The sequence below is a fragment of the Chinchilla lanigera genome, unplaced genomic scaffold (genome assembly GCF_000276665.1).
Source record: "Chinchilla lanigera isolate Chin_1 unplaced genomic scaffold, ChiLan1.0 scaffold00085, whole genome shotgun sequence".
Classification (NCBI taxonomy): domain Eukaryota; kingdom Metazoa; phylum Chordata; class Mammalia; order Rodentia; family Chinchillidae; genus Chinchilla; species Chinchilla lanigera.
The window spans coordinates 8,663,073-8,684,846 of NW_004955486.1; the positions used below are offsets into that span (position 1 = coordinate 8,663,073).

The 21,774-nt window shown below is 58.4% G+C and overlaps 2 protein-coding genes across 8 annotated transcripts; both read right to left on the minus strand.

Annotated features, from left to right (window-relative positions):
• Positions 1–635: 635 nt before the first annotated feature.
• Positions 636–3,297, minus strand: Fam213b (family with sequence similarity 213, member B). The gene is made up of 7 exons (XM_005404161.2): positions 3,114–3,297; positions 2,795–2,999; positions 2,502–2,553; positions 1,884–1,947; positions 1,721–1,796; positions 1,272–1,390; positions 636–814 (listed from the first exon to the last, which is right to left on the minus strand). Exons 1-7 carry the CDS (start codon positions 3,174–3,176, stop codon positions 788–790), a joined length of 606 nt encoding a protein of 201 aa, XP_005404218.1. The 5' UTR covers positions 3,177–3,297; the 3' UTR covers positions 636–787.
• Positions 3,298–7,109: 3,812 nt separating this feature from the next.
• Positions 7,110–21,605, minus strand: Tnfrsf14 (tumor necrosis factor receptor superfamily, member 14). 7 transcript variants are annotated; one of them, XM_013504244.1, is made up of 9 exons: positions 21,538–21,605; positions 15,606–15,810; positions 14,649–14,757; positions 14,067–14,192; positions 12,895–13,050; positions 12,365–12,455; positions 11,831–11,997; positions 11,032–11,063; positions 7,110–10,838 (listed from the first exon to the last, which is right to left on the minus strand). In XM_013504244.1, exons 2-9 carry the CDS (start codon positions 15,672–15,674, stop codon positions 10,716–10,718), a joined length of 873 nt encoding a protein of 290 aa, XP_013359698.1. In that variant the 5' UTR covers positions 15,675–15,810; positions 21,538–21,605; the 3' UTR covers positions 7,110–10,715. The 7 variants fall into 7 exon arrangements, with proteins under 7 accessions (XP_013359698.1, XP_005404219.1, XP_013359697.1 ...); XM_005404162.2 differs by lacking the exon at positions 21,538–21,605 and adding an exon at positions 15,903–16,740 and having other exon boundaries at positions 15,606–15,699; XM_013504243.1 differs by lacking the exon at positions 21,538–21,605 and adding an exon at positions 15,903–16,740 and having other exon boundaries at positions 15,606–15,790.
• Between the last annotated feature and the right edge of the window lie 169 nt (positions 21,606–21,774).

The window sequence follows — 21,774 nt, forward strand, 5'->3', positions numbered from 1 at the left end:
AAAGTGCACGTGGCCTGCTGTGTGTTTGTAAGTGACCGCGGCGGGGGACCAGGACACTATGGTCACCTAGGCTTGGACTGAGGAGGGACAGGGAGGTGCTGAGGTCCTTAGAACCCACTAAGACCAGAGAGCCCTCTTGGACAAGGTCTGCGGTGGGTGGGCGGTCCGGACCCCTCCTCTGGGCCTGTTGGGACCCAGGGAAGGTGACCAGAGCTGCACATGCTGAGCTAGCCAAGACGTCCAGGCCAAGGCCATGGCTATGGCTGCAGGGTGCAGGTGACGGCACAAAGCTGTCCCAGAATGCATGTGGTGGAGGCCAAACCACCTTCTCCCTGAAAATCCACCCACCCCTCCACCAAGCCAAGAATCTCCCCAAAACCTACTCTCTCCAGCCTCTGCCTGTCTGCTGGTCCCCAGACAAAGGTACACCAGGTGCAGGTCACCTTGAAGGAAATGACCAGGCAGTCAGGGCTGTCCCCAGCATCCCAGGAGCCAGAGGCCTGAGGTCCACAGATACGCCAGGGGCATGCTTCCTGAAAAGGACAACGGCCTTCAGGGGCACCCCTAGGGACCCACAGTGGGTGAGATAGGAGCAGCAAAGACATACAGGGTGTGTCCAGTGAAGAGACGCAGTGCCCAGGGACAGCAGTTTTAATGGCTCAGTGCTGCCCAAGAATCAGACAACGCCCCGTGTCACAGCCAGCACCCTCACGGCATGGTTCTTCTGGTTGAGCACCCGGAACACTAAGGCAGCAGAAGTCTTCCAGGTCCATAGAGGCTGGGGCTGTCACCTCCCACACACCTCCTCATCACACTGCAGAGAAACGGGCCTGGTCAGGTTGGCCACACTCCCAGTGGCCCCCCACCAGTGTAAAGAAGGGGGCATGCTGGACACAGGAGGCAGCCTGGCCTGTGGGCCACTCCTGTCCACCTTGGGCAGGAGGGCAGCTGCCAGGACTACACTAACACCACACAGGGACAGCAGACAGGCCCCTGGCTCCTGCAGCTAAGAGGGCGGCCTTCTCTAGCATGCAGCCCCCATGCAGCCCACTGTCCACAGGGGAGGACCAGCTAGGCCTGCCTGTCTGGTCACACCCCCCGTGGGTCCCTCCCAGCCTCTTCCCTCTGCAAATGGAATCACAGGGACAGCGATGCCTGGGGCCCACACAACTCCCCAGAGGCCATAGCTCGAGCCCTGGCCAAGCACGCCATGTGCACAGGTGTGGAGGGGCACTGTTTGTAGCAGGCCGTGTTGTCCAGGCCTCACTCACCTGGGGTGGCTTGCTGGTATCAACCTGTGCGGAGATACCCAGGGCCTGCAGGATGCTTTCCCGGGGGACATAGTCACCCGGGGACTTCTGGACGAAGTGCAGCAGAACTTTATCACCACCTGTGGCAGCAGGCAGGTGGTCAGGGCAACCTGGGAGGCCACCTGCACCATGTACTCTTTTTTTTTTTTTTGGTTTTTGGTTTTTGGTTTTTCTCCGGTACCGGGAACCGAACTCACGACCTTGTGCTTGCCAGGCAGGCGCTTTTGCCGCTGAGCTAAATCCCCAGCCCCTGCACCATGTACTCTTGTTCCACCATCTCGCCAAGGTGACACGCAGGAGCAGGCCACACCCAAAGGGGAAAGTACGAGGAGATGGACAAGCCACAGATGGGCACAGTGCGGTCACCAAATCCAGCAAGGCTGTCCCACTGAGGATGTGGCCTGACCCACCTTTGCTGACCACCAGCAGCCCTCCGCTCTGCAGCAGGTCACCGGACAGGTTTCCCTGGATGCCAACAGCCTTGGCCTGAAGCAGAGGAACAGGGCCAGTCCCAGAGGGAACCCCCAGGGGCCCCACCAGCCCTGACCCCAGAGGACCTTGGCTGCCACAAACCTTGGCGGCCACGTCTCTCACGGGCTTTCCCAGGGCAGCCGGCAGGATGCTCAAGCTGTTGTACCTGCAAAGACACCAGTTCCCTGGTCCAGGTTGACTAGCAGAACCTGAGTCCCAGCGCCTCCTCCCGCTCTCCAACAGAGGCAGAGACCAGCTCAGGTCAGGCGCCACCCTACCCACTCACCTCAGCAGGGGCTCCGAGATGGCACCAGGCAGCTACATCAAGCAACCAACCTGGCCAGGAGCAGCCACAGGAACCACGGGCACCCCGCCCATGGATGGCTGGCCTGAGTTCTGCAGAGGATGTGGAATGTGGGACCTGGCCAGGCTGGGTATGCCCAGGGATGTGGCTCAGTTGGCACTGCCAATCAGGCCAGGCAGCATGTGGCACCAGCAGCCAGCATGGCTCTGACAGACACCCTGGGCTCCATGCCCGCTCTGGCCGACTGGGAGAGAAGCCTATTACAGACACCCACATTACAGAACCCAGCAGAGGGGCTGGCTGGAGCTGCGATGCCCCTGGGGCTGGCAAGCTGGGGTAGGGGCTGAGCAGACAGCTGAGAGGAGGATGTCAGCAAGAAGATGCACCCATGGGTGCCGTCACACAGACACACTTACCGCTTAAAGCCCAGCTCCTTGTACAGCTGCTTGCTCTCGTCCAGGTAGAGCTCTAGAAAGGGAACCCACAGGTGTGCCCCAGCCCTACCTAGGCTCCACGCCCTACACTCTGCCCTCTGCACCCTGCCCTCGGTGCGGGACAGGTGACCACCCTGAGGCGGGGCTGAGACCCACAGGGGACCCGTGGAACTCTGCCACTGGCCGAGGGCTCTGTGAGGGCACAAGGTGGGGGCAGGGAGGACATCGCCAACACACCGGGCCAGACTTGGGATGGGCAAAGGGAAGGGTCGCACCTCCAGAGAAGTAGCCGCCGTCCAGGAACTCCTGCAGGCCCAGGGCCTCGGGGCCCACGCCCACCAGGCGCACGCCGTGCTGGTCCAGGAGCCCGTGGAGCCCGCTGAGGTCGCGCGCGATCCAGCGACACACCATGCAGCCGAAGCGCCGCAACCCGGCCACCACGCACGCCTGCTCCTGCCACAGGCTGCGCAGCTCCACGGACTGGGGCGGGTGGCGGGGTCAGGGGCGCGGCCGGTGTGCACCCTGGGCCCGACACGCGCGCCCGCGGGGCACTGGGACCCCCACCCCGGCTGACAGGCACCTGCCTGGCCTCACCTCCCCGGTCACCGCGTGCTTCACGACACACGCGCCCACGCGGGCAAGGTCCACAGCGCTCATGGCGGCGTCAGCTCCTCCGGGATCCCGATTCCTGACTCCCGGCCTCGCCGAGTTTACCGCGATGCAGAGCCAGCTGCGCGCCCCCGCGGGCCACGCCCAGACCACGCCCCTATGCAGTTTGTCACGCCCCTGACACGCCCCGCCCGACCTTGGGACGCTCTCTTACCCAGCTCTGCCTCCTTGCTCCAAACCCCGCCCCCAAGTGGCCGCTCCTCCTCCCGACTCCTCGCTAGACACGCCCCTAGCTCCGCCTCCAATGGCGATCCCGCCAGGGGCCTGGACTGAACCGGGTCTCTAGGTTTGCATATTCATAATCCGTTAGCCAATAGCACAGCAACCCAAGCTTGACGACCTTCCGCACGTGATGCGCTTGCGCAGAGTGCAGCATCTGGCGATTGGAGGAGAATCTTCGCGGCTTGGCAGGGGTCCAGGCTTACCCGGATGGAGGGGTGGTGTCTGTCGCAGCGCACGAGTGCAGAGCTGCTCTCACCACCTAACCTGTTTTTTTTTCCCCTACCTGTGCAGTTTCACGGCAGTGTGCACGCAGAGGTAGAATTTAGTGTAAGGAGACAGAGCTGAGCTTTGAAGGGGGAAGGCATCCGCCTGCAGTAGCAGCGTGGGTTAATTTTTGTCCACGCGGAAGTCTCTGGGGTTTAGGGAACTGCTTGTCAACATTTTGATTAAAAGTTACTGCGCATCGCAAAATGTCTTCCAGTTCTCTTTAGATCGTATCTCCTCAGGGGCTTTCATCAGGTAAGGAACTTGGGGGGGAAATTAAGAAAGATAAGTTCTTAGGGGAGCATAACACTAATTCTGTCATAAAGGCACAGAAGCGTGGGTCTTCCAGACCACGTTTATTCTGTAGAATATTTCTATTGATGAATTATTAATTATAATTGTATGAGTTTTAGGATATTAAACAATGAGTACTTAACACGAAAAAAAATCACAAAAACATAGTGTTGAACTTTTAATATTGTGTTTATAAAAAAATCAAAATTTTCAAACTCAACTCTTTTTGGTGTACAAAGTCTAAAAAAGAACAACACAAATTCTTATATAAATTATAATGAAAATACCAATAGCTTGTCACAAAAAAGGTCTTTACTTCAGTGGTCACACAAGGCGGTCTCCATACATGACAGCAGCACATTCAATACACACCTATCATTTACATGGACAGCACATGTGTTTTGATTTGCTGACCTTTTTGTAGGACATACTTGACATCTCAGAGGTCTTGTTTTGTCAGGAGGTTCTTATTATACAGTGTGTAGTCAACAAAATATCAAAATAAAGTATAACAGAAATAAATTCCTATATAAACTACAATGAAAGTATCTGGAACTCTTCCCACAAAAGCAAGCTTTGCTTCAACACACAGCTGCATGTTCCATGCACACGTCTCGCTTACACTATAGCACGCGTGCTTAGCTTTCCCTTCCCGTGCAACAGGCCATTCTTGTCATTCTCTGTCTTCCTGCTGTGTCAGGAGCTTCCTACTGTATTGTACAATGTGCACTTAGCAGGGGAATAAGATGCCAATAAATAAAATATCAAATGTGTCATAAGTGCTTAGAATAAGCATCAGTATTTTCACATCAGCTGTTTACTTGCTTACAAAACCTAAAAGATAACATAAAAAATAAAAAGCTATGTGAACTACGATGTAAAGACAAACCAAAGTCTACCACAGAAATAAGCTTTGCTTCAACTGTCACACCCAAGGCAGTCTTCACACATGAGAACTGCATGTTCCATGTACAACTACCACTTACACTGATAGCACGTATGTTTTGTTTTCCTGCCCTTTCTTGTAGGGCTCAGTTGACATCTCTTGGTTTTCCTGTTGTCACAGTGGGTCTTTGTGATGCTGCACCCGCCTGGTCGCCTGTCAGCTCACCAGCGTGCCCCGTAACCTTTTTTGCATAGTTCTCTGGGCAGAAACATTTTTTCCTCTGCTGTAAATGATCTCTTATGGCCCCAATCCCAGTCCTCTAAGAAAATTTCTCCATATATTTTGCACTTGTTATTTCCTTTCTAAACTATCAAACTATGCCACACACGTTTAGGATCGAGTAAAACACAACCAGTGGCCAATGCTTTGTGCTTCATGTGGTGTCACAGCTGCTGCATAACTCAATAACATCCATTCCACCTTTGGCTTTGTTGAAAGTTTCTGTCTCAGGCTTCCATTTTCTCAAGGTTTCCTTGTCAAAATTTCCGCATGGTGCAATACTGACATCAGCAGTACCAGTTTGTTTTTCTTTGCTATATAGGAGGCCAAGGTTATATCTTCCTGAAATCCAAAGATTGTCCTATACGATTCTGTTTTGAAGTTGTAACATTTCTTTTTTTTTTTTTGGTTTTTCTCCGGTACCGGGAACAGAACTCACGACCTTGCGCTTGCCAGGCAGGCGCTTTGCCGCTGAGCTAAATCCCCAGCCCCTAGTTGCAACATTTCACTTGGAATTTCTGCTGTGTTCCTGCCTGCAGTTCTTTTGCTGGTCAACTTCTGCTCCATTAGCAAATGTAATATCAATTGGAAACTGGTGAACCAGTTGTCCAATGTCATATCCTGATTAGTTTGGGAGACAGGGGCAACAAATCTGTTCACAACATCATTTGATTCATTACCATACAAACAAGGGCCTGATGGCTGAGTTCCAGGATAAATGCCTAAACTGAAAGCGTAAGTCTTTGCATCTCCAAGGGCATAAATTTTTATGCCCTATTTTGAGCCATCACTTTTCCGTAAGTCTTTTACATTCCTGCAGTCGCCATGAGAAACCTGTGCTAAGTACAGCAGACCTAGGAATGCTTTCAGTTCAGCTAGTGAGGTGTCCTAATAAATACATTTTTTAACGTGGCTGCTGGTACATAATGTTTTACTTGCATCTCAGCCTTTGTGTCTTTCACAGCGTCTTGTAGCATTTTGTTTCAATTTCCAATGCTGAATGGCAGTGCTGGCATTCTGCCCAATACCTTTCACTCCTGCCAACATCCTCACTATATTTTCTGACCTAGTTCTAACACTGGATCATTTTATTTGGTTGTGTGGCCATCTTACATTTCAACTAGTCAAATATGTACTCACATTGCTGTTTTCTTCATCATCTGAATCAAGGAAGTCTGCATTCCCTGTGTATCAGTTGATTCTTGCTCCATTTCACTGTCACAGGAACTTTGGCTGACATGACCAATGTCAAGTCGTCGTCATCATCATCCACCCACACCACTCTTCTGCGATGAAAGCATGGATTTTACCGTAATGGATCATCTTCATCATCCATGCATGAGTAGTCTGATGATTCACTTGTGACCTCCTCCAAAACTTGCAAATCTAGTTTTCATGTGCCATTGTACTGAACTGGGCTACTTCTACCAGAAAAATCAAAAGACAACTTTTTAAAACAAATCCTGGAGTGGTATAGGTCTACTGGATCCTCTGTGTTGCTCAAGTAAACATATGCAAAACCAGTCAGATGGAGGATAAGGTGGGTAAAAATCCCATTTTGTCACTTTTACACACTTGTACACACCTTGCTGTTCAGCTTACCAAGTGGGTAAGCACAAATTGCTTGCTGTCCCTCAAGGAAAGGTACAGAGACACACAGCCAGCCACGATTACACTAAAGTACAAATTTATAGTAGAAAAGTAAGGGATTGGGTTTGCGGGACCCAGTGTTATGTTGCTAGGGTTTTTAATTAAACCAGCCCAAGGCAGGACCGTCGTTAAAGAACAGTTCCTTTCCTGACATCTTTGGGCTGTGGGCATGGCAGCCAGGAAGCTATGTGCACTGAGTGGCCAGGTGGCCAGGATTTAGGAGGAATGTGTGTGACTGAAAATGTCACTGTGCTCTGTGGGATCGCTTTAGGCCTGCGACCTCACCAGTGATTACAAATGTGTAATACACCGAAGTCTTTGTTTCCTTACTTCACTGGCAACCGTGGTATTTTGGACTCGAGGTCACCTCGCGCCCCTCAGGCTCACTTGTATATATCTGCCAACAATGGGCCTTCCAGCCTGGCCCATACAGAGAGAGCCTGTTGCTCAGGAGACTGGTCTCACCCCTCAGACCCCACAACCAGCTCCAGGGGCCCCAGTGGGGCTGGAGAAGGAAGGGGATTGCCACACTGTCCACAGGCCCCCCGGAAGAGATGGGAAAGCTGAGGCCTGGGAGGGGGCTGCTGCCCTCAGCCTAGGAGGGTGGCAGTGCTAGGGTTGGTCCCGGAGGACCAGGTGGGAAAAGGGGGTTAATTTCCAGGTAATGAAGGCAGGAAGAGCCAAAGAGGCCGAGCAGTGCCTGGGAGCCCAGAGGAGGATACGGCGGCCACACAGCCCAGGAGCCAGTCCTGGAGAGGAGCAGGAGGCCCCATCTCCAGAAGCACCCTAGAAGAAAGCCAGAGATGGTGTTGTGAGAGACAGCTTAGCTCTTTAGCTCATAAATAGGCAGGTAGCAAGGAGCTGGGCCTAAGGGGGCGTGAGGCTGGTCAGCCTTCTGAAGAACACAGCACATCCATAAGATTAAGCCGTAATTCAGTCTACGCAGATCTCTAAGCCCAGGAATGTAAATGCAAACGTGGGCAAGGGACCACTGCAGCCAATCCCCTCCCCCTTTGCTTCCTTCTCCTTAGTTATGCAGCAAGAGTTCCGGTGAGCCAAAGCATGTGTGGTCAGTGCGTGGCCACCGCGTGCTGCTTCTCTGTGGGTCATACGAGAGCAGGGACCCAAACTCTATGCCACCTTGACCTCTCATAGCAAGGGACCTTGCCAACAGACACAAAGGGCCCTAGACCAAAGCCCACTCTGGTGACACCTTTTCAGGTCCCCTCCCAACTACTAAAAGTTCCCCCATCCTATACTTCCAGTAAACACCCTACTTAACTGCCTCCTTTTTCTACAATTTCATTCTTCAACTTCATGTGAGACCAGCCCTGTTTGGATGGTAACAGTGGCTCCCCTCTTGTGCCTCTCCTGAGGGATCCGTGAGCCCCCAGCCCTGCTCCCCACCATTTCCCAGCATCTAGGGTCACTGGGGTGCACTGCTAATGCAGTCCCTCCTGAGTCGAGCACTCCATGGGCTAGAGAAAGATCTCAAGGCCCAGGGCTCATGAGGTGTCCGAGAAGCCGGAGCCTGCTGCAGGGCTATGCTGGCCTCTGTCTTTGAGGTCTTCAGTCCCCTGGCTCTGTCCATACCTGAGAGAGGTGGGCATAGGCCCAAGTGTGGACTAGATGCTCTCCTTCCAGCTGTCTGGATATTTAAGGGATTTGAACTCTGTCAGAAGGTGATGTTCTGGAACAACCGGCCCAGCGTCTGAGAAGCGCCCAAAGGAGCCTCGTGACAGAAGATACACAGCCAGGATGGCAGAGTGCAAGCTACTGAGAACGGAAGGACAGGTGTGTGGCCCTGGGCAGCAGATCCCCAAGAGCTAGGCCAGAAGCAGGGGGGTTGTAAGGCAGTTAGGAAAAAAGTGACTCCATCCAAGCCAGAATGTTCCAGGTTATCGCAGGCTGACCCCACCTATCTCTGGTGCTGATCCACCAGGGCCAGGTCATAAAGCTCCAGGTTCCACTCAGCGATTTTGTCTTTTACAGTGTGCTGGGGAGGATTTGGAGAAAACAGACCAGGGTTGATCAGGCACCATCACAGGGTTATGACTCAGGAGAGCTGCGTCCTGCCAGGCTGGATCTGCACGGGTGAGTGGACATGCAAGATAGCTGTGACCTGGTGGACAGGGCCCTGCGTGTCACTAGAAGGCCTTCTCCATGCCTCGCTGGAGTCCTGGTTCCGACGTCAGCCTAGTGCCTCACAGGTGCAGCCTTCAGCGTGCTGTGCTGTCAACCGCCTGAATCTCATTTTCAGCAGGGGACTCATATAGACAGCACGCACAATCTGCCAGTCCTTGCCTCTTAATTGGACCTCCTGGACCGCTAACAGAAGCATTTAAGCCTTTTTAGTGTTCCTCAGATCTAAAAAGTAGGAGGGCAGATTAGATAGGAGATAGATGAAAATGAGAGACAGGTGGGGAGATAAAATAAGGGTGGTGAGGATACTGCGAAGAGAAGTCAAACTCAAGCAGTGAATACAATCATATTTCAAATGATTAAATGAACACACTCAAAACGAAAGACAAAATAAAAGTTAACCTGCAGGACTGTCTGCAGTTTTGGACCACAAACCCTACAGCAAAAGGAAGCAGCCATCAGCCCTCGGCCAGCCGAGCTGTGACACACCCGAGTACCGGCCAGCAGGGTCTGGATAAGGGCACAGGTTTCCACCAGGCAAGGGACCCATGCACGCCAATGGCCAGCAAGATGGGCAGGGCGTGTTCGAGTCTTATATAGCATGAGGCCACGCGCACATCAGTTCTACATATCTGCACACCTGCCTCCATGTCCGCACCTACATGTGTGCCTGCACATGTGTGGGAGTAGAGTTCCTAAGTCTGTCCATGGTGAATTCCTGGAGGCCCAACAATGAGCACACGTACCCTGGGTGCAGAGGTGCACACTGTGACCCTACCCACCGGGCAGTCTGAGGCAGGAGAGTCGAAAGTTCAAGGCCAGCGTGGGCAACTTAGCCAGCCACTGTCTCAAAGTAAATTTTAGAAACAAAGTCAAACAAAAGGACTGGGTTTAGCTCAGTGGTGGAGCACTTTCCTAGCAGGCTTGAGGCCCAGGGCTCAATTCTCTATATAGCAAAAAATAAAAATAAAACTAATGCCATGTGGCCCAGGAACCAGTGTTGGCCCTGGAACCCCATCCTCCAGAGAGCAGCCAGCACTCTCAGGAGAAAATGCTGACCCCAGAACTGGGGCGGGGAAAAGCAAGACGAGCCTGCGGCAGCCAGCTGCGCCAGAAATGCAGGACGTTCTTGTGAAATGATGGTCAGTGCTGAAAGAACCCAAGAGCCTGTGGGAAAGGAGCCCACAGAGACCCCGGGGACACAAATGAGGACAAGAGTAGAGATGATCCCAGTGAGCAAGCTGAGGAGCCCGGGTCACCCCGAGGTCCAGGAGGAGTGAGTGAGCACCCAATGGAAAGGGACACTGCTCCTGCCAGGGCATGCCCCGAGCTGTGGTCCCAGGTGGGAGTCTGGCGGGGGAAGGAGGTTTGATGAGAAATGTTACTTATAGTGATGAGATGTCTGGGTATAACTAGATCTTATAAAACAGGAGAGGGGCTTACTGCCACTTTTGTCGGTAGCCCACCCTGGGGCGGGTGGAACTGTGGGCCACCTCCAGACGAGCACGACCAGGCTCCAGGACGCAGACAGGATGGGAGCTGGGTTGGGCGAGTGGTTGAGATGGCCGGAGCAGGGCCTGGGGTGCGGAGCGGCTGCCACTGTACCCTTCCACGGTACTGAGTTCCTGGACAAGGCTGGGCTGCACCAGGGCTGACTGGAGGACGCTGGGCCCCACCTGAGAGCTGCGGACAGCCTGTGGAAACCTTGGTGACACTCCATCTCAGGGTGGGTGCCAGCTCTCGCCAGCGGTGCCATCCTAGAACCGAGCCGCTGCCCCTCAGCCTGGTGATCAGCGGTGAGGGTCCTTCTCCCTGAGCACGGGAGCCGTCTCCTCCACAGCCACAGTGGTGACGTCGGGCAAGGGCTGCAGGGCCTCAGTAAATTCAGGGTCCTCTGCCCCGCCTCGCCTCTCCTGCCGGGTAAGCGGAGAATGTGTGCTGTGTCCAGGTGCCTAGCCATGGCCTGGAGGCTCCCAGCCCAGCTGCCGCCCTCAATGTGCGGGGCTGGCTCAGCTGTAGACTAAGGACTCGGGGGCCCTAATAGCCAGAAAAGCCCCCACCCACACAGCCCAGAAATCAACTCAGGGAAAGCGGGGGTGATGGTACCTGGTTGGGGTTGGTCATCGGGGCCTCATAGCCTGGAATACAAAGAAACCCCCATCACGGGAGAGGCCAGAGCAGCTGACCTAGCACACAGGTGCATGGTGAGGGGGTGGGGCCCCAGCCTGGGCTTTGCTGTGTGGTCCCCAAGACTGACCCACAGAGGCAAGGTGAGACAGGCTGTGCATACGGCTCCCTGCCTGGCCTGTCCCTCAGGAGGCCACCGTCCCAGCAGTCCCAGCCCATCCATGCCCCTGCAAGTCACCAGGCATCCAGGGAAGGGGTGGACACCACAGAGTGAAATGGACCCCACCCCGCCAGGGCCGCACTCGGGCTCAGCCACTCCGAGCCTGCCTCAGATCCCCAGACCTCTCTGCACTGGGGGCCTGGGGTAAGAACTCAGAGTGCTGACCCGCCCCTTCGTGTGTCTGCACGTAGAGGCTGCGGGCCTGGTCCGTGCATGGGGCTGCCTAGGCCAGTGCTGGGTCTTCACAGGTGGCTTCTGGTGCCCTGCTTGGCCCTGCACAGTGGTGGCATCTGGAGGAGGAAGGGACGCAGGACACTTCTCCAGGAAGACACAGTCCTAGCCCCGGCAGGTCACCTCTGACCCCCGAGTGAAGCAGGGTGCCTGGGCTCCCCATGGTCCCCAAGCGGAAGGGCGTCAGGTGCTAGGCTCCATGGTCTTGGTGGCAGGGGTGGTTCAGCAGTCAGGATCCCCCCTCACCAGGACACTGGGGACACGTGGACCTGTCACAGCAGGAAACCAGACACAGCTATCCCAACAGCACCACTGACCCTGGCTCACCGGGTGAACATTTCTTTTTCTTCCATATCCAGATGGCCCCGAGAAGAATGAGGACCAGGACAATCACCGAAAAGCAGGGCACAAGAATAGAGGCCCACGAGAAGGAGCAGGTGACATCCTTGCTGCTGGTCCCCGGCTCTGTTTCCCCTTGAAGCCACCCGCTGCACCTAGGAGAGAGGAGGGCATGGCGCCGCAGGCCTGGCCCAGGGGCACCTGGGCCGCGGTTCAGGGCAGCTCCGGGTCAGCAGCTCTGGCTGTGACCTCTTGTCTGTCCTGCTGTCCCCCATTTCAGGGAGACAGAGGGAAGGGACCAGGCAGAGTGCAGGTGGGAGAGAAAGCCTCATAGTTGGAAGCCTGGGATCCCCTACTCCACCAGGGCAGGCAGCAGCTCCCCACAGCAGGTCCAGGCAGCTCCCTCCTGGGCTCAGGTGACTCCTCCCAGGGTGCTGGCTGGGACCCTGGTGTCACCCAAGGCTGGGGTGTGACCCTTTCTGCTGGGGAGGGGCTGGCGTCCCGGGGCTCAGGCTTCCCTACCTGGTCCAGGGCAGACACTGGTCCAGGGTCCCATTGGGCGAGAAGGTTCCCAGTGGGCAATCAGCACAGAGTGTGTCCCGACTGCTGGTACCTGGGGAGATGCGGGGAGGGCAGAGGGCTGGCCGCCAGGCAGGTGGAGCTGGGAATCCCCGAGCAGGGTGGCATCGGCCCTTTGGAGCCTCAGTCCTGCCTGGTGCCAGCTGGGGAAAGGATGGCAGACCTGGGTCACACCATGACTCATAGAAGTCACTGGCGTTGCCCACCAGCTGCCCCATCAGCCCCTGCCAGTGCTACCCTCCCTGGCACCTGAGAAGGAGGCAGGGAGACTTGGGGTCCCAGCCCCCCTGGAGCCACCAGGGTGATTCCGTCCCCTGCCTACCCTCCTTCCCGACCTCCTCTCATCTCCCCTGCTCCTGAGACAGGAGAACCTGGGCTGGCCACGGCATTTGCCTCCCCGCCAGGTCCCCTGAGCCGGGTACCATGGTGTCCAGGGCCCTGGGGATGAGCGTGAATGTGCTACCTCGGCTCACCTCTCTCCTTCACCCTCTGGCCGGGGTGGCAGGTGGTATGAGGCTCACACAGGACACAGTGGTCCCCTTCCTGGGCCTTGCAAAAGTGGCCTTGACTGCAGTCACATGTGGTATCCTGGGTACTGGAGCACCTCTTCCCGGTCACCAGGCCCATGTCTGAGCCAAGAGAAGGGGCTGAGCCAGCGGCCAGGTGGCTGCTGTCACCTCCACCGCAGGAACGGGACGGATGTGTGGCTGGGATCAGCCAGGTCTGGATGACCAGTTGCATCCTGTGGGTCTGAGTATGTGCTTGGGCCCCGACCCTGCCCTGCCAGGTAGAACATGACGCCCAGGGTACCCGAAACAGAGGTGTGAGCCCCATGATGGACGAGGGACAGCAGCGGCAGGGACAGCTTAGAGCAGAAGAAGCCCAGCAGGCTCCTGAGAGGGGAGCCGGGCCTGTGGGGAATCTGAGGCCCTGTGTGCAGACAGGACTCTGGAGCTGCAGAGTAGGCTCTGGAGTGAGGGCCCCAGGAGCCAGGAACCAGCCACCCCAGCCCTGCCCACAGAGGCCCTCCTCCAGGCCGCCAGGCCAAGGGGGGCAGAGGCCGGCACAGGGAGGCCCTGCCCACCTCGTTCCTCCTGAAGGACAGTGTCACCAGCCACCTGGGTCCCCACCAGGCCCGACTAGACGAGTGCTACCCCAGCCAGTGGCTGTGTCTGTGGGCTGCACTGCAGCCCTAGGTCTGAGCCCCCAACCGCCTCCTGAACCCCGAGGGACCACAGCCCTCACTGTCTCCCTCAGCCCCTTCCTGAGCATCACAAGCTCTGCACCGGCCCCCAAGGGTGCCACATTCCTCTCCCGCAGGGAGACTGAGGACTGTGCTGAGCCCGGACCTGGGTCACTGCCAGTGGGGGCCTGGGGGCAGCCACAGGTCCTGCACCTCCCATCTGCCTGCTGCCTAGACCTCTGCCCACCCCTGTGGGAGCAGGACTCCCTGCTGTGTCTCTGCAGCCGGGGGATGAGGAGGGGGAAGGGGGAGGTGGCGCTGCCATCCAGCTCCGAGTGGCTCTCAGGGCCTCGGTGTTCCATCTGAGGGTGGCTCCGTGGTGCAGGAGGCCCAGGTGGCAGAGTGCAGGGAGCCCCTGGGGTGGGTGCCCGGGCTCTGGTCTGCTGCACGGGTGGCACGCACCTGGCTCACAGTCCCGGCAGCGCAGGCACTGCCTCAGGCCGTTGGAGTGGGCGGTGTAGGTCCCCGCAGGGCAGGGCGAGCACTCAGTGCCCGTCACCTCGCTGCACACCCGCCTCACGTGGAAACCTGCAGCCAGGGGCAGAGCTCAGCAGCAGGAGGCCCACAGGCTTCCGTCTGCCCCCACCGAGCACCGAGCACTGGGACACCACCCACAAGGGCTGCGGGTCACCTAGCTGTCCCCTGGAGACCGATGGCCCAGCGGCCTTCCAGGAATGCACCTGCTTTAGGACAGGGCAGGTCTGGAAGGATGTGGGCCTTCCTGGTCCCCTGGGCCTGGGCCTGTCCTCCTCAGCTTCAGACTGGGGTCATGCAGGCCACCCCATCCCCCAAGCCCACCCCCGGACAGGGGAGGGCCAGGGTCCCAAGATGGAGGAGTCCAGGCTTCGGGGTTTGCCCCAGCACTATCTGCGTCCCCTGGGACAGGAGATTTGTGTCACCTGAGATGGAGTCACGAGGACGGAGGTGCTCGGGCCAGCTGGGAAGGGGTTCTGGCTGGCCCAGCATGGGCCCTCAGGCTCCTACCTGGATTGCACTTGGGGCAGCACTCTGAGCCTGCCGGGAACTCCTCCTCTCTGCACACAGGCTGGGCAGGGGTACACTGGGGGGACCCCAGCAGCAGGAGGCACAGCGCCTGGGCAGGGGACAGATGGAGGGAGGCAGCTGTCTGTCTGCCCTGTGACCCTGCCAGGCTGACCTGGTGTCTCAGTCTCCCTGTGGGGCAGACAGGAAGCAACAGCTCCTGGGCTGGCAGTGCCATGGTGGGGGACGACTGTGCTGGCACCTGGACAGGCTAGGGGAACAGTCTAGGTCGGGCCTTCTCAGCCTCCACCTGTGCCTGTCACACCTGGCAGCTGGGTGAGTACCCTCCCCAGGGACCCTTCCCAGGCAGCCTTGAGCCATTCCTGGCCTCCTGCGGGTCTGGACCCACTGTTCTCTGGAAGGGAGCAGCGAGCCAGGCTGGCCTCAGGTGCTGACAGCTCAAATAGGGACAGGGCTGCTTTAGGCCAGGGTCCCACAGAATCCTACGCCAGGCTGACACTGGGCCCCGCAGGGCAGGCAGAAAGCCACCCTGGCAGGAAGCTGGTTGCCACCCAGCTCCAACCCTTGGACCCTATCGCTCTGCACAAACAACGAATTATCACAGGGCTGCAGGTGGAAACACCAGCACTCCACAGCCAGCCGCGGGACTCTTTCCTGCCCAGGGTTGCCAAGAGTCCCTTCCCAGGAAGTGCCCCCTCACCATGAAGGGGGGCACTTCACCTGTCCCTGAAGAGGGTGCAGGCAGCAGGGGTCTGCTAGGTGGGTGGCTCTCTTCCCTGTACCTCCCCACCTGGACGGAGGGCAGAGCCTGGGGCCAGGTCAGCTCCAGAGCTGGGATGCAGCGGACAAAGGCCTGTCTCTGCATCCCAGGGCTGGTGGTCACTTAGGGACGGGAGCAGGGAGAGGGAAATGGGGACAGAAGGGAGTGGGAGGACTTACCAGCCTTAGGGTGTTGGCTTCCGGCACTGGGTGCCAGGATGGAGGCCCCCAGCCTGGCAGAGCCCCCATGACCCTGGTCAGGATGCCCCCCAGCCTGGAAGAGCCCCCATGACTGTGGTTAGGACACAGCACGGCCAAGGCCCCCTTGGGCAGGACCACTGGAAGCTCTGGGCCTCAAGGGCTTCCTGGTAAGACAGCAGCCGAGCTGTTCTCAGCCAGCAAGCAAAAGTAAAAGCAAAAGTAAAACAGCAGCAGACTGACGCAGCCCCCTCCCACGGGCAGACCCTAGTGACCTACCAACTTCTGTCTGCTGAGACGCCCCTGTCCCAGGCTGGCTGTCCCCCTGTCCTGGACTACCCCCCAGTCCCTCTGACCACTGCTGCCCTGTGGGGCAGGACCGGGTATTGTCCCCACCCTGAAAGGTGGGGCTTAGCTCCACGTCTGGGAGGGGCCTCAGGCTCAGGATACGGGCTCTGCAGGTGGCAGGAGGCCCCAGGATAGCAGAGTGCCTTCCAGCCACCGGCCCTGCTGAGACCCAGCAACATCTATCTCTCCAGGATCCTGCACTACCTCTGCCCACCCAGAAAGCCCCAGAGCAGGCCTGCTGCTGCCTGCCTCAGGGCTCAAGACGCCCTGTGTTTCCTGTTGCTTGCTTCAGCTTCTGCTGAGCCCGCGGTGTCTTCCAACTACCTCGGTTCCCCCAGTTCACACTCACTTCCCTCGTGGTCAGTTTGCTTCGCAGCCATCCCCCATGCAGCCACCTCCCATGGTCACTTCCTATCCCAGCACGGCTCTGGGAAGGGGTGACTCTCTACAGGAGGGCCACCCTGACTCTGGGATGGAGGGTCCCTTGCCATCCTTGAGCACCCAGGGGCTCCCCACTGTCCCCTGAGACAAGGGGGTTCTTACTCAAAGGCTCCCACATGGAACCGCCGCCCAGCCAGACCCACCTCCCTGCTGCCCACTGGGCTTTCCCGCCCCACAGCCGCCCTCTGAGGCACGGAGAGGCAGTCAGGTGGGGCTCACAAAGCCGCCCAGCCCCCTCACCAAGGCACAGCTGAGCCAGCCCTCAACACCCCTGCCCCCACCCACAGCCCGGACGGCCCAGGGCCTCTCTGTGGCCTCTGCACGGCCAGGCTAGATCCAGACCCACCAGAATCCCGCCCAGGTCCTGACTGGCACGCATCCTCCTGCAGGGTCCCCAGCCTGTCCCTCCTGCCTCTGTGCAGCATCCCTCTGGACCTGATGGAGGGGATCACACCCACCCTGGGCCTCTCGACTGAGGCAGAGTGTCCATGGAGTGGCCAACCACAGAAGTAGGGGGCAGGGCCAGGGCCCCCCCACAAGGAAGCACCCATCACCCCCAGCTGTAGGCACTGGGGGTCAGCTAAGGATGCCGCATGCTAGAAGGGCTTTCCCCGAGCAGAGGTCACACTAGGTGCCACTGGCCCTCGTGGTCACTGACTAACTGCACGTCCTGGGGCCGTGGTGGCAGGTGTGAGATCACAGGGTCAGGTGGGCACTGAGTCTAGATGGGTCAATGCCTGCCTGCACTCAGGGACAGGGTCTCCAGATGGCCCCCCATTCCTGAGGAAGAGCCCAGCACCCCAGTCCTTAGGTGGGGGGATCAGGTGGAGCCAAGAGCGTGGGAGCTTCAGGTCCCCACCTCACAGCTGGAAGGCAGTGAGGGGATGCCCTCCCCCAGCATTTCCCAGGAACTCATAGCCCTGCCCACGTGCCCATGGGGATTTCCAGAGAGGGCAGGGGCATCCCCATCTGCTTATCCTCCCACAAGCCCTGGGGAGTGCTCACAGTGCCTCAGACCTTGTGGGGGCTCTAGGGTACAGGGACACCCCAGGGCCACTCCTCGGGGTGGAATCGGCTCCTGTCCCCACTCACTCCTCAGTGCAAGTGTCCCCGCCAGCCCCAGCCAGCTGGGTTTAGGACAAAAGGCCAACCAAGGAGGCTGGACCCCGGTCCCCCAAGTGTCCCTTGCTAGCTGTGGCCTCCTGAGTCTCCTCGATCTCGGAATGGGCAGGGAGAGGTCCGTTCAACGCCTGCCCAGGGCTTGGCCCCCTCCAGCCTCATGAAGCAGGTCCGTCAAGCCCGTGTGACACACAGGGTGTCCTGCAGGACGTGGGCCACAGCCTGTCTGGAAATCCCCTGCGCCATTTCCCCTCTCCTTCTGCAGGTGGCGTAGGATACTAGGGTAGCCGGGAGGCTGGGGAACCAGCACTTGGGCCCAGCCCTGGAGGATGGGGTCTGAGGCCCCGGGGCCACTTGCACGCCTCAGCCTCCACAGCCAGCCTCAGCTTCCCAGTTGTGTGAGCCCCACGGATAAGAACCTGGTGTCCACCCCCCCAAGCACATCACATGCCTGGCTCTCGGGTGGGTGCCTGTCGGGAGACAGGGAGGAGGGCTGGGCTGAGCCTCTGGGAGAGAGGGACTTGGCACCGAGTGTGTGGACATGCGCGGGTGCAGGCTTGCAGGGCTGTGGGCAGAGGACGGACAGTGGGGCTGATGCCAGGCTCCTGTCACCAGGTGGGCTCTGTGGATGGTCAGAGGCAGAACTGGGGTGTGGGGAGGAGCAAAGCCACAGGGTCGTCAGGTGGACAGAAGGGTCTGGCCTGCCCAGCCTTGTGTCTGGGGACTGAGGAGAGTCCTGGCATGGGACAGATGATCAGCAAGTTGTGAGCGTGGGGGCGGCCTGGGACTTCTCAGGGGCCAGGCGCGTCCCCCAAGCCGCCTGCTCCTCGGGCGGAACGGAAAAGCGGCGAATGGGCTCAGGATCCAGATGGGGCCGGTCTGGGCAGCTTCCCGACATCCTACCCACTGGCGTCAGTACCCGGTCCCACCCCTGAGAACCGCCGGCTGCCCCTACGCTCATCCTGGGGGTGAGCTTCTCATCTGAGAAGCGGCCCCAGAGCCCAGCCCCACTCTCCCTGCCTCAGGCTCCGCTCGAGGACAGACCCTGGGAGACCAGGAAGGGACCAGACCCAAGGAGAAGCCATGCTCTAGGCACCCTGCAGTCCCCAGGCCCTTGGGGGCCCTGGGCTCCTGTGGCCTCTGGGAGGCAAGGGCACCTGCGAGCTCAGAGGAAGCAGAAGAGCTGAGCGGCCAAGCGAGGATGGTGAGGGCAATGAGGCCGAGGGCGCCGGGTTACAACCAGGGAGGGCAAGAGTCACCGCAGCTGCACAGTGGGGCCCGAGGGACACAGGGACAGTCACGCTCTGTCTGGAGTGTCAAGCGGCTGTGTGGAGGGTGGTTTAGGGGTAAATACTAAAGGGTCTGAGGTCATTGCACCATGGGACCAAGGAAGGTACTCGTCCTTGGGTAGGAATGTCCACGGCGCCCCCCTGGGCTGTTGGAAACAGCTTGTGTCCATCGAAAGGAACTGGCAGCTAGGGCACTGGCAGAGACCTGTGATCCCAGGAGTCAGGGAGGCTGAGGCAGGAGGATTGCAAGTTCAAGCCAGGCCTGAGCAACTTAGTGACTTAGGAAGAACTTACCTAAAAATCAAAAGCTAAAGCTAAAAGAAGGGCTGGGGATAGTAGCTCTTTACAAAGGCCCTGGGTTCAATTCCCAGTACTGAGGGGAAAAAGAAGGAAAAAACTGGTTACTTGTGCACCAAGGAGAAACAGCCTGGGTTTCCCCACCTGCCCAAAAGCTAGAAACAGAAAATGCAAGAATCAACCATTTTCATAAATTGCACCATATGAAAATGTGAGTCTCAGGAGAGGTCACGTGTGAATGGTGCTCGTGCTCATGCCCTCTTGTGTAAGAGGCCCAAGAGGGAGAGGCCGTCCAGCAGGTCACAGCAGTCTTGTTGGGTTAAGGAGGACAAACAAGGCCAGGGCGCCAAAAGCCTATGCTGATGGGCACCGTGAGCAGAGCTCCAGAAATGCTGGGGCTGCACAGACAAAAGGACCAGCACTCTGTGTCAGGGCCCAGCACCCCCTAATAATAAGCACCACACCTCAAGGCTTGCAAAGCAGCAGTCTGATGGTCCCAGGGCTCAGGGGCTGGAGACATTCGCTCGGGGCAGTGCTGTGGACAGACCTATGGGTCCCTCAGGCAGCCAGGAGAGCCCTCGCAGGGCCAGGCCAAGCCCAGAGCAAAGACACCAGGTTCTGCTCTAATAAGCTTCAAAAACAGCCACAAGAAGACCAAAAAGAATAGCAGGGCTTGAACTGCACATCAAAGCAAAGCACAGCGTCCTCCAGAGGAAACCCCACCCCCAAAACCCCACGAAAACAGTCAAGGCACAAGGATCAACTCACAGTCAGAAACTGCCAGGGGGCCAACCGACAGAAAAACGTGACCCCCCAAGAGCCAGGGGACCCAAAGACAACATCAGCACCATCACTGTCAGGCCAGGACCCCGAAATAACAACTCAAACAGGCTTTCAAGGAAACTGGAGCAGTGTGGGAGAACGGGGAGCCAGGAAAGACCAAAAGGGAGCTGCATAAAAATCTGAAACCCTGGACCTGTGGGCGGTGTGGGCGGCCCTGTCCTCGGGCTGCCCACGCAGCGGGCCAGCAGCTCTGACCCAAGCGCCCTCGCAGCGGAGCCGCGGTCTGAGACCGGGGCAAGGTCCTCGCTCCTCTCGCCCCCTCTCCCACAGGCCTGGGTCTCTGTGTGTGCAAGGCCCCTCCTCTGGGACACCCCCCACAGTCACATGACCATGCGAGCCCAGGAGCCTTCCTTCCATCCAGGAACCGGGTACTGGGCCCTGGGGGTTCAGCACCAAAGAGGGGCGCCCAGGAGACAGGGCCCTGAAGCTCAAGCAACGGCAGCCTCCCCACGTGAGCCCCCAGTGCGAGACAAGGAGCCGCCGGCAGCACGCCCAGAAATGGCAAGCTGGCCGCCATCGGGAGCGCCCACCCCAGGAGGGCGAGGTAAGGACAGGAACACACCTGAGGAAATCCTGAGGGGCGGCTGTCTAAAAAACCTGTAAACCCCCAAACCCAAGCCCAATGGACCCCAATACAGATAAATAATAAAAAGGCAGACACAGCAGGGCGATGAAAAGGCAACGCTTGAGGGGCAGCGAGACAGAAGAGCCCGTGTCACTGCTGGACGGTGCTGGGCACGTCCAGAGAGCCCGAGTGACTGCGGTAGCGGGGAGCAGCACACACGCGGAGGGGACCTCTAGGATGGCACTCCACACACTCAGTCTGTTTGTCCAAAATGAAGCCAGGGAAGGCTGAGTAACAACCTCACGCCTGCAAGCAGCAGCTGAGGACCTGGCATCCGCAGGCCTGCAGGAGAAGCAAGCGGACCCCCCCCCACTAGACAGGTGGCGACCGGCGCACGGCGACGCTGGCTTGTGGAGGTCAGACTTCTGCGCTTCAAAGTGCATTGTCAAGGAAACGAAAAGTCAAACCACACCCTGGAGTGACCCAACGCAGAGCAGGCACCAGGCGCACCTGCTGGAAGAACGTGGGGGAAGAAGGCAGCCCTGACGCCCGAGTGCCAGTCCATCATCCTCCCAGCCTCCCTCCTGTGCTCTGGACACAGCTGCCCCCAGGCCGCCACACCTGGCCACGGACAGGCCGCCGCCGGGAGGACCCACCAGACCACCACGGTGGTGGCCGCTTAGCCTCTCTCCTAGGCAGCAGCTTCTGGGTAGGTGCGTGAGCCCCACCCTGACGTCACCCACAGCACACCACATACGCAACCACAGCAAGCCGTCCGACAACGCTTCCATGGAACGTCCCACGCGGGCCCTGCCCACAGGTGTGCTCTGTGGCCATGGCTGTGGGCCGTGATGTAGCTTCATCAGCAAAGTGGCCCTTGAGGACCAAAGTGGCTCCGCTTGCTGAGCTCGGTCACCTGGAAGGTGGCTTTGATGCGACAGCTGAAAGAGCCCAGGTGTATTGCGTGTACACACACACACAAACACACACACACACGCATGCACGTACACACCCGGGGACCAGGGCTCTGCCCACAGCGGTGGAAAAGGTGTGCGCGTCTGTGCTTCTCTGTCCCACACAGCGAAGCCCAGGTCAGCCCAGGGTCAAGGCACTTCCGGCTTTCGCTTCTGCTCGGTGTTGCACGCTTCTGTGCTGAGGTCAGGTCTTGGCCTGCAAGGGATGCCCACAGGTAGCAGTGTGAAGGCCAAGCTCCAGGCAGCCCCGGGGGGACCCCTGGGGCTCTGCTATG